The sequence below is a fragment of the Lepisosteus oculatus genome, chromosome 1 (assembly GCF_040954835.1).
Source record: "Lepisosteus oculatus isolate fLepOcu1 chromosome 1, fLepOcu1.hap2, whole genome shotgun sequence".
In the NCBI taxonomy this organism is placed as follows: domain Eukaryota; kingdom Metazoa; phylum Chordata; class Actinopteri; order Semionotiformes; family Lepisosteidae; genus Lepisosteus; species Lepisosteus oculatus.
The window spans coordinates 23,318,422-23,332,069 of NC_090696.1; the positions used below are offsets into that span (position 1 = coordinate 23,318,422).

Genomic DNA, 13,648 nt, shown 5'->3' on the forward strand with positions numbered 1-13,648 from the left:
ACAATATGTGCACGAATGTAAATTCAGGTTAATGCAGTCTAGCAAAGTTAGATTTGAAATTAAAAAGTGAACTGGAAGGAAATGACATGCTTTCAAATGCCTGGCAACAGAGTACAGTATATTGACTGCTGATATGATAAATTTATGCCAAGGACAGTTTTCTCCATACATTTTTGGTCCGACTGTCCACAAATCCATGAGAGGACCCTTACCTTTTCGGGGGGAGCTCTGCGGGGAGGTGGGAGGGGAAGACAGCTGGGAAGAAGCATTTGATATGGTGTCATCCGTTGGCCTTTTATGCTTTTCACTTGCTTCTTCTGACAAGGCCAGGATTTTCTTCAAGGCTTGAGGCGAACTTGTACCTTCCATGAAAAAAAATGGTATTATTTATCTGCTACGCGATCTGAAACAAAAATGTACAAGCACCTATAATTAAAAAAAAATCATGCATTATTTAATGGATGCTTGAAATATGTTTAAATTCCATACATTTAATTGTTAAGTTGCTTTACCACTGCAAAAATGATAAACAATTAATATTTTTGATAACATATTTAGGATGTTTTACTTTTAGTTTTGTGCACTTTTTATTTGATATCTGAGTAAAGAACACACATGAAGAAGTGTGGAGCTATATTTTAGATGAACATTAGTCCTATTGGTTGTCACTGCAACTGAAGTGCAGAAATAAATATTGTTTTATTATTAATTTAGAACCCACCCCAAACTTTTATTTACATTTATAGGCTCACAGCTCACAACGGCACCTCTTGCATTTGTAAAAAAAAAGCAGCCAATGCTGAATAACAGTCTGATTCACTTAGGCAGCATGTCTTTGGGATGTGAGAGGAAACCAGAGCACCCACAGAAAAAAACATGGACATGAATAAAATCATGAAAGCTGAAAAAAAAATGATCCCCAAACCAAGATCAAATGACTGTGAGGCAGTGCTGCCACACCTTGTTTTTCAATTTCTAACTTATACATATGGCAAATTCTGTAATGTGTTGTATTACAGGTAGAAAAAGGTGCAATTCCCCATCAGTAACACTACACAGAGGCGCTCATGGAGACCTCCTAAGACGCAGGCTAAAGTGAACCCATCCAACTTACAATGGTACAGGCCTGATATACTCCAGTCTTTAGGTTTGTCATTGACTAATGACTTATAATGCAGATTTGAAAAAGAAAACAATTGGACTAGTAGGTTTAACCTTCATGACCTTTTACCACATGAGCTATTTTTCGGCATCTGAGGGAAAATATTTTATTCCAATATTTTGGCCAATATAGCACATAAATACTAATCAGATGTTAAAGCTAAAATTGCTTAGTTGCCGCAGATAACTGTAAATTGCAAAAATAAATAAGCTGAACTAGTTCTCTTCTTAATGGCTGGGAGAGTCACTTGTAAACTAATTAAGAAAAAGACACAAAACTGCTTCCTTACCAAATGGGGGCAAATCTTTGACAGGTACTTTCTTCCGAGATGGATAGAGAGATACAGCTGGAACCTGCAGAGCCTGGCTTCCTTTCTGCTGTTGCTGCTGTTTCTGCTGACTTGCTGCTCGAGGTACCACAGGCGATGTGTCAGGCTTCCCACTCTTCTTATCTCCAGTGTTCTTAGGCACTGTCATATACATTTATCTTCATTAAACCAAGCTAAAGCAACCCAAAGGGCCAGCAGTGTATGAACCCTGTGTTTTGTAAATATATAATGGGTGAAAGCACTAATTCGTCCTTACACAAATTCACAGGTATTCAAGATTAAGTGATAATTGAACAACACAGTCAAAACACTGTATCACAGCCGGGAGCTGGAGGACTGCTACTTTCATAGGTGGCACTTACCCCTACAGGTTCACAAAAGAGGTGCATGTCTGATTTCTGTGGTATAAATATAAATTTAATCATCATTTTAGCAGTAAATTTAACAACTGATTCTATTTAGTGAAAGTCACCCTTAATACCCTCAGCCACATCTGACACTGCAGGAAACATAAACCTATATTCTATAAGCCATGCTTATAAGAGATAATAAAAGGCTCACGTGTGTTTGTAGAGGGCTCACACTGCAGGGAAATTGTTTGGAGAGTTTCTTCATTGGTGTCTAGTGTCAAATTAGCCAGGTACTGCTTCACCTTCCGTGCCATCTGGGCATCCTCGTACAACTTCTTGGCGTTGAGGAAGGAGCTGCGGCGTACTCGCTTCTTGTGCCCGCCAGACTGTACCACATCCAGCACAGCCGCATTCGCACTCCCCTGGCTCAATGACCTGGGCAGAGGAAAGAAAAGACAAAGGCGCTGAAGTACGCTCTATTGACCAAGAGTGCAAGGTGGTAAAGCGTGGTTCAGATGTAAACATGCACCAAGTCGCATTGAATTCAGCTCACAACATTCCATGCGTCATTCCAGGAAACAGTACAATAAAAGTCATGGGACAGGAAAGGAAGAGAGGGGCATTTCTTCCTTCTTGGGAAATTCACAGAAAATTGGTCATTATCGATGTAGTCTGATTCCTCCAACCTGGCAGTCCCATGGCTAACTACTAAAGGAGCATTTCTGCCAGGGGTTGTTAGAAGGCATATAGCTACATAAGCTCGAGCAGAACTGAAAGCTCATGCAGCCAGAGACTGTTACAATAAAGCTGTTTCCCAAGCTCACATTACCAATTAGATTTTAAGAGCGTGTATATAGAATATAAATACTAACACCATGAGGGTGTTTGCTTATATACTTGTTTATAAGGGAAGTCAAGAAGGGTAACCCTTCACTGAGTTTTCAAAAGTTGTGAGAGAAATTCCCACTCTGGGAATAGAGGTCTGTTTATATTACAAATGGAAAATATCTCATTTTTGTTGCAACAGTGGTAGGCGTTGGAAAAGAAAAAAAATATCATGCTTTTCTATAATTACTGACATTTCAGTGTCGTTCTTAGGCAACCCCCACCCACCCACAAAAGGATAAAACAAGAAAATTGAACATCACTTTTGCTAGTTAATTAATGGGGTTAGGACTTGCAAAAAGAAAAATGGATCTTTTCGAACATGGAGAGTTAAGAGGTGTCTGTAATGTTAACCTGGTAATACACAAACATTTCTAATACAATGCAAAGCTTTAAATAGTATTAGTAAATCAACTGATATTTCTAGTACAAAAACAAGTCCCCTGTTTTAGTAAAATCAAATGAGCAGCAAAGTTGGAGGTTAGTGTTTCTGGATGCACTGGATTTCAGTTAAATGGAGCTATTCATTATTAATATATGACATTTAAATTTAATTGAATTAATAAACAGTAATTGAATTTCCAACTACATGACCCAGCAATAAGCTTTTAACGCTTCCGGGATGCAAAAGGTTTCCAAGAACCTTAAGTAGCAAAAGTGACAATTTCACTTTGTCTTCACATAACCTGACTACCACGTTTGCATGAGCTGAAGCGTTATACATGAAAATAAAAGCAGCAAAAAGCATCAGAAGAAATTTAAAAGATGCAGACGAAGAAAAATGCAAATGGGCAGAACAGCATGGCATCAGAGGGAAACCAGTCACCACACTTACCCAAGACTCCTCCATTTCTTCTTCCTGTAAGTGAGAGCCATGAACAGTGAAGCATGGGTATAGGAAGAAAGACAGAAAGAGAGACAAGCTTAGACAGGAAAGACCAGAATCCAAGATGAGCAGTACCAGAGGCCCATGGACATATACATAAAGCCTAGACATAAGTCACAATATTCAAGCATGGAACACAGACTCCAAGAGGCCACAGCACTTTCAACCCAAAGCAATGGAATATACTAGGAGGCTTAATTGGCAGGAACACCAATGCAAAATAGACCACCACCAAGCGAGAGATTGCCGCTTTTGCCCGCATAAAGCAATAATACTCAGTAAAGCTTTCAAAAATACTTGTCAGCGGTAAAATGGTCACACCTAAAAGAAGAAAGTTTTGTTTGAATCCAGGTGGGCGTTTCACAAAAGCTTAAATATTAAAAGAAAAGCAGAGGATACACAAACGTTAATAGTTGAAGTCTTCTTATCTGATCTAAATTCTAAGTTTGATTGCAAGTAAGCTGCTCAAAAAACAATCCAATATTCCACTTTTTTTTAGCAGTGTAATAAAGCATGTGTACTAAATCCTCTAGTTTACAATGAAAATTGAAAACTGTCAACAACCAAAATGCAAATTACTGTTAACTGTGGTGCTAAACAATTTGTAGTATCAGAGAATCATAAATGTCAACCAAAAGAGTGCAGAGACAGCAAAAAAAAATACCTTAAACTTAACATAAGTGCAGCAATCAACTTTTTGAATGACCAAACGCATACCTTGTTCTGAACATTAGCGCAGGATCCATATTCACAGAAGCCATGCGTCCAACATGTCTTATTTCCTTTGCAATCATTCTTAACTTTTCAAAATTCACCAAACCATCCACTTTTGAGTCATTGCCTGAAAGAGGATTAAGACATTTGCCATGAACACACAAAAATTAGCAATTCTAAAAATGTATTAAGTTGAAGTTTCACACGCTACCTTTGATTTTGGAGTTGTCAAGCTGATATCACTGATTTTAAAACAGATCAGTCAAGCAATAAAGACTGGAAATAACTGACTCTAATGTGCCAGTTTTGGTGGTATTTTTCCAATATTGTTGCTTAAAAAAAAGCTGATTAAATTAATACCTTTGAAATGTCTGATTAAAATTGAACTTTCATTTCTGCTGTAAAGAACTGATAGGCATTTTACCTTCATGAAGAAAAGTGAGATCCTTCTTTATAACTGGGAAGAGAGGAATAATGGGAGGCTGCAGATTCTGACTGTTGAGGACATTACGATACTTGGCCATATTTCTTGAGGGATCAAAGAGGTCTTGAAGATCTTGAAACAGCTTCTCATATTTGCTGGGAAGCTTCTCCCAGGTACCACGCAGTCTTGATACTGGGGCCAGGTTTAGTCCACTATGGTACAAAGCAAATCACATCACAATTAAAGTAATTCTGTAACGTCCACTTGTAGAATTTGACTTAAATGAAAAGTAGGTTCCACTTTGGTACATCTAAATCTTGGCATGTCTTTTACTAGATAGACTATGTAATTACTACAGTTTTTTATACTTAGATGGAGCAAGTAATAAGCAAGTCTACTGGAAATTTACACCGTGAGAGACTATATCTGGATAACCCAAAAAATAAGACTGACTTTTGGTTGGTGCAAGTAATTTCAAGTAGTTATTCCATTACCTAATGATTGCAAACATAGAATTGAAGTTCTTGCACTCTCGGCAGTGCAGGGCAATCTTGATGAAATGCTTGATAATTTTCATCCTCTTAATCTGGTTCTGCTCGCGCACAATCTCTGAAGCAACCCAGAATGTCTCCTGGTTGATCACTTCTTCAAACTTTTTCAGGTTGGCTGAACCGGTTCTGGACTTCAGCTTGAAAAGATCATCAATATACTCGGTGGGCTCAATGTTACAGAACAGCTCAAAGTTTCTCATTGAAAGCTGGGTGGCAACTTCCACTGTGCTTAACTGCAACAGGTGGATCTGACTCTCCCTCAGCAGGTCCTGGGCATCCTCATCCGAGCACAGTGTCTCTGTCTCCATATTGTTTTTCAAGTAATACCTAAAATAAAAAGTACAAAACTGACAAAAGTTCTTTTTCACGGTCTTCTGTCAATTTCAAGCACACAATGAGGAACAAAATTCTTGAAAGAGTTAAAGTACTAGTAACATCCTGTACATGTTAAAAAAGGACTGCTGCAAAACTAGCTCATTGTCATTCCCATTGTATTCCACTAGATGGCAGTCTTATCATTTGCTATGAAGCTTAAGGAGGCAAAATACCCAAATATATGTATTAAACTAAAACAAATACAAACCATCGATGTATATGATTAGATGTTTTTCTATTTTCACTTACAAATATGTAACTATTCTCAATAATAACAGCTTCATTACTAAATGATGTCATTATTAAATTTGTGCATTTTAGAATTTTGGGTATGGCAACACTTTTTTGCCACTTGTTAGATGACAGTCATTTACTTTGACGAAACACTTCAGTTAACAATTTTCTAACAAAAATCTTACTTTGACATCCCTAGTTACCCATCACTGTAATGCCTTTTCTGTACAGCTTTTAAAATGGCTTCATGATTATGTATGAATTTCAATAAACTCAAAAAAGACTTTCACGTTTTCCTGAAGAGAAAAGATAATACTCCAGTTGACTACAGAAGCAAAACAAATATGAGGATTTTGCTCTCTAACATTGGCAAGTTAATTCTTTTCCTAGATACTAATATATTACATCTTTAGGTCTTTGCTCTTTTTACAGTTATGCCCAAAAATGATTCAGTCCCAAAAAAGACTGACAAAAAGGTCCACATCCACCTAGAAACTGACGATCCCAAACAATCCAGTACTTCTTGTAATGCTGCCTTGTAGTGAACAGAAATTCTGCTTTTGAATTCACAGGGTCCCCCACCTGCCACTGAGCTGTATTCTGTCTGCCAGCTTTGAGAGCTGATCTGGGAGCCGCCGCTGTTTGATGACACCTTCTGGAGTGACGGAGACTTCGCACAGGGAATAAGCCTCAGGAGCGGCTGTCAGAGCAAACTCCCGGATAGCCTGGATAACCACTTCCTTGGCTGTGGTGTCCTTGCTGATCATGATGTAACGGCTCTGCTGATCAGCCTTGAAAACGCGCAGAACCTGATCTGGCAAATCTTAAAAGTCAAAACGGCATAAATTAATTCAAGTGAAAAGGAGAAAAAAACAGATGATCATATCAAGCAAGCATTTTGGATGGCAAGTTAGGAGTCCATGCTAAATCTCAATTAGTCCCCATTTACCATGTTCCTCAAAGTATTAAAGAAAGGTCTGAAAGACTGAGAGAGAAAAAACAACTTATTTTAAGTCGTATAGGATTCTGTATTTTGGCACAATACAGAAATATTTTTTATCTAAAACACTACTGGTAAGAATTAATTATTGTACTGTAAGTAGTCTAACATGAACATCAGAGACTCTATTACCACTAAAGAAATAATAAGAAATTAAATGTCACTCTTGCTTTTCTAAATCTTAAATCTTTATTTTCTTTCTTCAGTTATTAGGGTTTAAAACTTAACCAATCTCTCCTCTCCACTGAAAGATTGCTGACATTTGTTACTCGGTAAAAATCACTGTGCCAAAACACAATCATGCTGTTTTTAAAATGCTTTTTAGCAGAGCAAAAATTCTAAAGAGTAAGGATAAAAGATCAAAGGTTTCTAAAATGCTGTTCTCTTCTTGAGAAATGTACAGTTCTGTAACTCAGGCAACTCTGAAATGTTCAAAGATTCGACAGTTATGATGTAAAGCTAATGAATCACCACAAAAAAACATCTTAGAGAATTTTTATTGGGATTCATTAGGTACTGAAAAGAAATTCAACTAAAGAATTGAGTAATTTATATGAACACATTCCTACATTCAAGAAGAAATGGTGGCCTCTTCAAACCTAAATGAAAATATATATTTTCAAATTTATTTTGGGTCTTAACCATAATAGGTATAAATTGAAACCCAAAGCAGTACTACATAAAAATTGTGGAGGACTACAAAAAGCCTACACTTAATAACACAAGGAGTAATTTATTGCTCTCTAAAAGAAAACCTTTTCTGTATAAACAGGTCACGTCATGCTAAAGTACTGAGGAGACAAAATTTTAACTTTTAATGATGTTTCGAAATGTTCAATCTAAAGAACATTTAATGAAAGAAAAGAAACATATTAAGAAAACTTACAACATTATCAAACTTTTCTTACTACATTGCAATTGTGCATGTTTCATTGTAATTCACAAAAGAGGCATTGGCATCTGTAATTTGATAACAAAAATGTACACATATTCTAAAGTATTTTTAATTATATTTTAAACTTTTATTTAAAAAAAATAAAATAAAATTTAGAAAGGTAAATTCTACCAGAGATTAGGTATGTTTTAGACCAGTGTAAACATATTAACTGAATGACACTTATTTGCTGTTGAAGGCTGCTATTAAGCATTACCAAATAAATATTAAATACGGTTTTATTACCTTGCATAATATCTCTGGTAAGGTTAACAGTTAGGAAATTACTTGCACTCATCTTACAAAGTATTAGCTGGTGATAAATATAACAAGTCAAAGACCAGACTTTAAATTTAAAAAAATGTGACAAGAAGTGAACAGCATTTAAAAAGCCCATGGAAAAATCTAGGAATAAATCTCCCATTTCATGTTGCCTTAGAGTTGCATGAAGCTCTTGTCACCTCCAAAGTGAAAAGAAGTTAGGTATTTATCAGCAGACAAATTACAAAGTAAAGCAAGCCCCAAAAAAGAGGTTCCACAGTGAGCTGAAGAAGGTTCAAGCAAAGGGCAGTTTTCATAAACAAAGTTCAGATACTCACTATAAATGCATGTGGCTGAAAGAGGAGAAAGATACATATTTAAGGAATGAACAACTAGTAATTAAACGTAGACTCCTAATCATAGCATTCATAATATTCTGTATATTTCACTTTTGGTTTGTTGGTATTTTCAAATTTACAAGAATCATTGGTATTTTCAAATTAAAGGTTCTCCTATTCCCTCCACAAGCAGTAGTATCTCACAAAAAAACCTCTTCTGAAAACAAAGCAAAACAGAACAGCCAGAGCTGTAGTACTTTCTGTCTTACACTGCTGCATTACTTAGCTGTAAATTTTGGAAGATAACAATCATACACATTTAAACATTCATAAGTAAGGGTACTTCCATACTGAAAAGTGGAAGTAAAAAAAAATTGAAGAAGGTTCAACAGACTAATTTCAGAATTAACCTCAACTTCTTCTTTTGGATCCTTTCAACATTTAAACAGCTGTCCACAGTGCATATTCATATACCCAAGAGATCCCCCAATCCTGGTGCTGGAGGGCCAGTGTGTATACCGGTTTTTAGTCCAGCTGGGCTTGTAATGACTTAAATTAGCTTATGATTGTCTTCACTGGATAAGTTTAACAGCTTCTCCCTCTTCAGATGCTGGCACTAAATTTAACTAGACCTAGAAAACCTGTCCTCCAGAACCAGGAATGGGTATCCCTAATATACACAAATGTTCTCAAGTACCACACTGTTGCTTCCTTTACGTAACTGCCCATATTCGTAAGTACATTTATATATGTAAAGTAGTAGAAAAAGACATTGAAAAATGACTCTTTATTTCACAGTTTCATCTTATACTGTATATATCCTATAAATGCAGCAATGGAAGTGTTTAATAAAAAAACATACAATCTCATATCTTTAAAGTGCCGTGTACATCTTGCTCAAGCTTTTTACTTCAATAATTTAAGCATACAAAATCAACACAAAAGTCATTTAATCCAGACGTAGAGTATCAGTTAATATTCCAACATAAAGTGTGTTAAAGAATTGTCATCAATATTTTCACTTTTTCCTTTAAAAAAAAGAACATAAGAAAATACACAACCATGTTTTTAAAAATAAACTACAATATTAGAGACGTGAAATTTTAAAAACACTCTAAAGGCATATTAGAAGCGTTTAAACATGATCATTCTCTCTCTTACCAGGAGGATTGTTGAAGTCCAGAATGCGATGGTGAGACTGCAGTAGATCTGGGTTGCTGGAGGATAATGTCCCACTGACGGGTAGTGCAGGTGGGATTTGCTTGGATTGCCTGAGCCCCACAATACTATCATCCTGAGACTGGCCAATTCCAATGTCACTAGAGAAGACAGAATGCATGGTCAATAGTGCCTTAAGGCAATTGTTATAAGGAAATACCACAATACATTATACACTCTATGGATTGGACACATTTAGGTAAAATAGAAGCATCCAAGTTTGGACAATAAGTTATTTATATTAAAATTAAACTGGATTAGCCTTCATATTAAGAATACTTACTTCTGTTTATTTAGAAAACTGCATATCTAAGCATACATATTTATTAAATATTAACCAATTTTTGTTTTAAATAATGTTACTCTTTTTACTTTGTAATTTAATAAACATTTGATGAATAACAATGACTGTTATTCAACTGTTCCAACTTTTACCTAGTCATGCAAATAATTGAACACATTAAGAAGACCAACAGGCCAGATCATCCTTAGTGACCTGCAGTTAAGCTCTGTGACCTCGAGTTGTAATATCTACTGACTGCCAATATTCTTTTTTGTTCTTCCTTTCATTGTGTCCCAATGAGTACGTGTTCCACAGGGAACTTTGGTTAAAAAAAGACGAACTGTCATGAGAAGCTGAAATTTCACACAGTTAAAAGAGTTATATAGTATTCTCCGACCCTTCAAATCCTAATGCCAGCATCACAAAATAATTTGCAGTGTGAAAGAAGTGACAGGGAACGCAAATTGCTGTTTACTGGAAAAAAAACTAGCTCTGTCAGACTTGGTTCAACTCGTATCTAAACAGTCTTGAACAGGGATTTGCAAAATTTTAAATGAGGGAAAAAGAACAAAAAACGTAAAAAATGTTCAAGTTTAATACAAGGTTTAACCGTACCACCAAACTTTATGTGTTACGTAATATATGTACAGATAGCATGCTTTACTTCTATCATGTTTAATAGCCAGATGATTTAACAGCACTGAAATTCTGGAGTATTGTGATTATGAATTACATAATTTTCATGAAAGCTGTGTTTTGAAATATGCACATTTGCTGAAGGATTATGTTTATAAAAATTATATTTATAACCAAAATTCTCTCATTCACTCATTTAAGATGTTTAGTTTAGCTTTCTTGAAAAGTTGTAATCAGACTCACAGAGAGAAATGAAAATGTTAATCTCTAAGCAGGAAAAGAGCATACACTTGTATACTCACTTGTATGGTTTTTGTGGTAGAATACTTATACGAGTCTTGTCAAGTATTTTCTTTAGCTTGTTCCTTCCACCAACAGTATTGGCTTTTGTCTTCTTGTTGGCTTTTTCAAGGCCCATGACCTGTTCAACATCTACTGCCAGGTCAGGGATGGAGTAGCGACTAGCTTTCTTGATGTCACCAATCTTGGGCAGATGTGGCGCTCCATTTTTCTTCTCTTCTGCTGGCCTTGCAAGAAGCTCTTTAAATACTATCATGAAAGAAATATATTAGTTTAAAACAAATCTTGAAGACGTGGATGTGATACTCATAAATGAATCATTTAATCCTTACAATCATTAATCTGTTTCTGATATGAGCAGATACTCCTTTAGTGCACCGATTGCTTCAGTAAAATTGAAAAAAAAAAGAAAAGCTATGAAGCCAGCTGTTTTAGTGGCACTCTTATCCACTAAGTTCTAAGTTGCAAAGCCAAAGATTATGTCCTTCTGCTATAATGAGCATCAAAAGACACATATCTCTTCCAACTGTAACAAATTAAAGTTTTTATGGAAAATCACAGCTTTTGTGGATGGAGTGCAGAACTTTATATTAAACACGCATGACACAGGTAAATACTTTCAAATCAACAGGGCTGTTCAACTCTGGGATCATTCGTAAAACACAAAGGCTATCAGTGTGTGTGGCCAGTGCTGGAAGCAATACAAACTCTGTATCTGTAAGGCATGCAATGCACCAGGTTGGATATTCTGTATTGTGGGATGCTATCCCATTTCTCTTTTACTGGAAAAATATCTCTCTCTTTACTGGTCTAGGAACCCTAGATGGCACTCATCATCCCGGCTTCTCTCTCTCAAATGTTCAATGGGACTCAAGTGTGATGAGTAGGGCATCCATAGCATAAGTGAGCAGCACAGGAGTTGTCCCACTGGAACTTTGTCATTTCAGGATGAAACACGCAGGAAGCACAGCAAATTCATCCCTATAAATGGTGTTCTGAAGTTACAAAACATTCCTACACAGACCATCACAATTAAACTGCCCAATTGACTGATCTGTTGTACACAATAATTGGTGTGTTATTCTCCACATCTGTACCACACTTTATGACTTAAACATTTTATTTAGAATAAATACATTTATAATGCTTTGTACATCTTATTTGTAATAAAAAAATATTTTAATCATAATTGCCCAATTTAAAATAGTTAATTTTGTGTTTTAATTTTCTCTTAGCAATACCTGTGACCGCACATGGCAGAATGAGTAATTCCAGGGAGATTCCTCCAACTTGCCATACTAAAAACATGTAAAGTTCTCTCCATTCTTCTCATGTATTAGCATGGTTAGGATCCCTTATCGCTTCTACAACTTCTTATATTGCACAGGCTTAACATCTACCTCCTCTCTTGCCAGAAATATCTTCAAACAGCTTTTCAACCATCTCAGAATCACATTCAGATCAATCCTTTTCAGATTCAGCTTATTCTACTTCCCTTCCTTTCCCTTCACTGAATCATGATGTAGGTATTCTTTGATTGCCATTTCTTCCTAACTTTGCTGACAACCTTGCTATTTTCTTTGTTCCCTCCTAGTACTCGTAACACTACTCTTTCCTGACAAGCCTTAGACGTTTTCTAAACATCTACTGGACACATCCTTCATTTACATCATATTCGAATTCTTACATTGCATTACTCTTACTGCACTTTGTCAGAAGGACACCCTCTAATGCTATTTACCTTGTGTTCTCTAACTTAACAACCACTACCTCCTTACCAACCACTCTCCTTCAATCTCGGCTTATACCACATCCTATCCTGCCTGTGCAAGCAGCCTTTCGGTTAGCTAGCTGTCCACTGTTACCTTCTCTTTCCTCTTCTATCAGTCATGCCTGTTCTTTCTGGCACCTTCGTGGTAAAACCTCCTACTCAAGGATGTCAGGACTGCAGCCATGTTTTTTTAGCACATTTGTCAAATACCATTTTTTCAGATTCCAGTTTTTGTTTCAACTTCTTAACTGGACATCACAATTTATTTTAATTCGATCAGTGCATCATTAACTTGAATTTTTATTTACATTAGCATTTATCTTATACCTTCTTCTTCTTATACCTTATATTGTAAAATAATTTTGAGTTTAACAGATTAAAGTACAAAATAACTTCACTTATTACAATATGTAGTTCTAATTCACACAATTCTGTAAAGTTGTGACTTAATTGTACTAGCTGTGATTATTCTGTGTAAACTCCCTTACATGTATTAAGACACATCTTGATTCAGCATAAATGGTCAAAATGGACACAAAACAATGGTTACTTATTAAGAACTGAAAATTACACAGTATATCAATATATACTGATTAATTACAAGCATATAAATGCAAAAGACAACCATCTGTATAGAAGTAAAACATAGTCAGAATGATACCCAAGAACATTTTAAACGATATAAATTTACCTAATAAGTTTGTTTTCACAGTGATTGACAAATGAGTGTTGTTCTTCAAGATTTCAGTGGCTTTGGAAAGTGGAACATTCTCAAAGTTTTGGCCATTCACTTCTAATATCTGAAAGTAAATAAACAGCATATAATATTTTATTATTGTATTTATTATATAAATTATATATTATTATATTCTATTATTTCTAGGTATGTGACATTTTAGGTCAGAAAATGCACACTTTCACATGCAGCTAATTGACATGATAACTGAAAGCTACAAACATGGCCCTAATGATAAGTTCAAAGAGTTCATATGATTTTA

At 35.7% G+C, this 13,648-nt stretch overlaps 1 protein-coding gene across 14 annotated transcripts in view; it reads right to left on the reverse strand.

The window, feature by feature from the left end:
• Positions 1–13,648, reverse strand: part of rapgef2b (Rap guanine nucleotide exchange factor 2b) — a 153,424-nt gene that overhangs the window by 9,839 nt on the left and 129,937 nt on the right. For 12 of the 14 annotated variants that reach the window (XM_069187764.1, XM_006629471.3, XM_069187773.1 and 9 more), the window contains 11 exons: positions 13,342–13,450; positions 10,882–11,128; positions 9,604–9,761; positions 6,492–6,732; positions 5,244–5,627; positions 4,750–4,961; positions 4,329–4,452; positions 3,561–3,584; positions 2,052–2,275; positions 1,452–1,631; positions 213–362 (listed from right to left, as the gene is read on the reverse strand). In XM_069187764.1, coding sequence (XP_069043865.1) covers positions 213–362; positions 1,452–1,631; positions 2,052–2,275; positions 3,561–3,584; positions 4,329–4,452; positions 4,750–4,961; positions 5,244–5,627; positions 6,492–6,732; positions 9,604–9,761; positions 10,882–11,128; positions 13,342–13,450 — 2,053 coding nt within the window. The remainder of the gene's footprint in view (positions 1–212; positions 363–1,451; positions 1,632–2,051; positions 2,276–3,560; positions 3,585–4,328; positions 4,453–4,749; positions 4,962–5,243; positions 5,628–6,491; positions 6,733–9,603; positions 9,762–10,881; positions 11,129–13,341; positions 13,451–13,648) is intronic. The other 2 variants (XM_015344568.2, XM_015344564.2) reach the window with 1 other exon arrangement.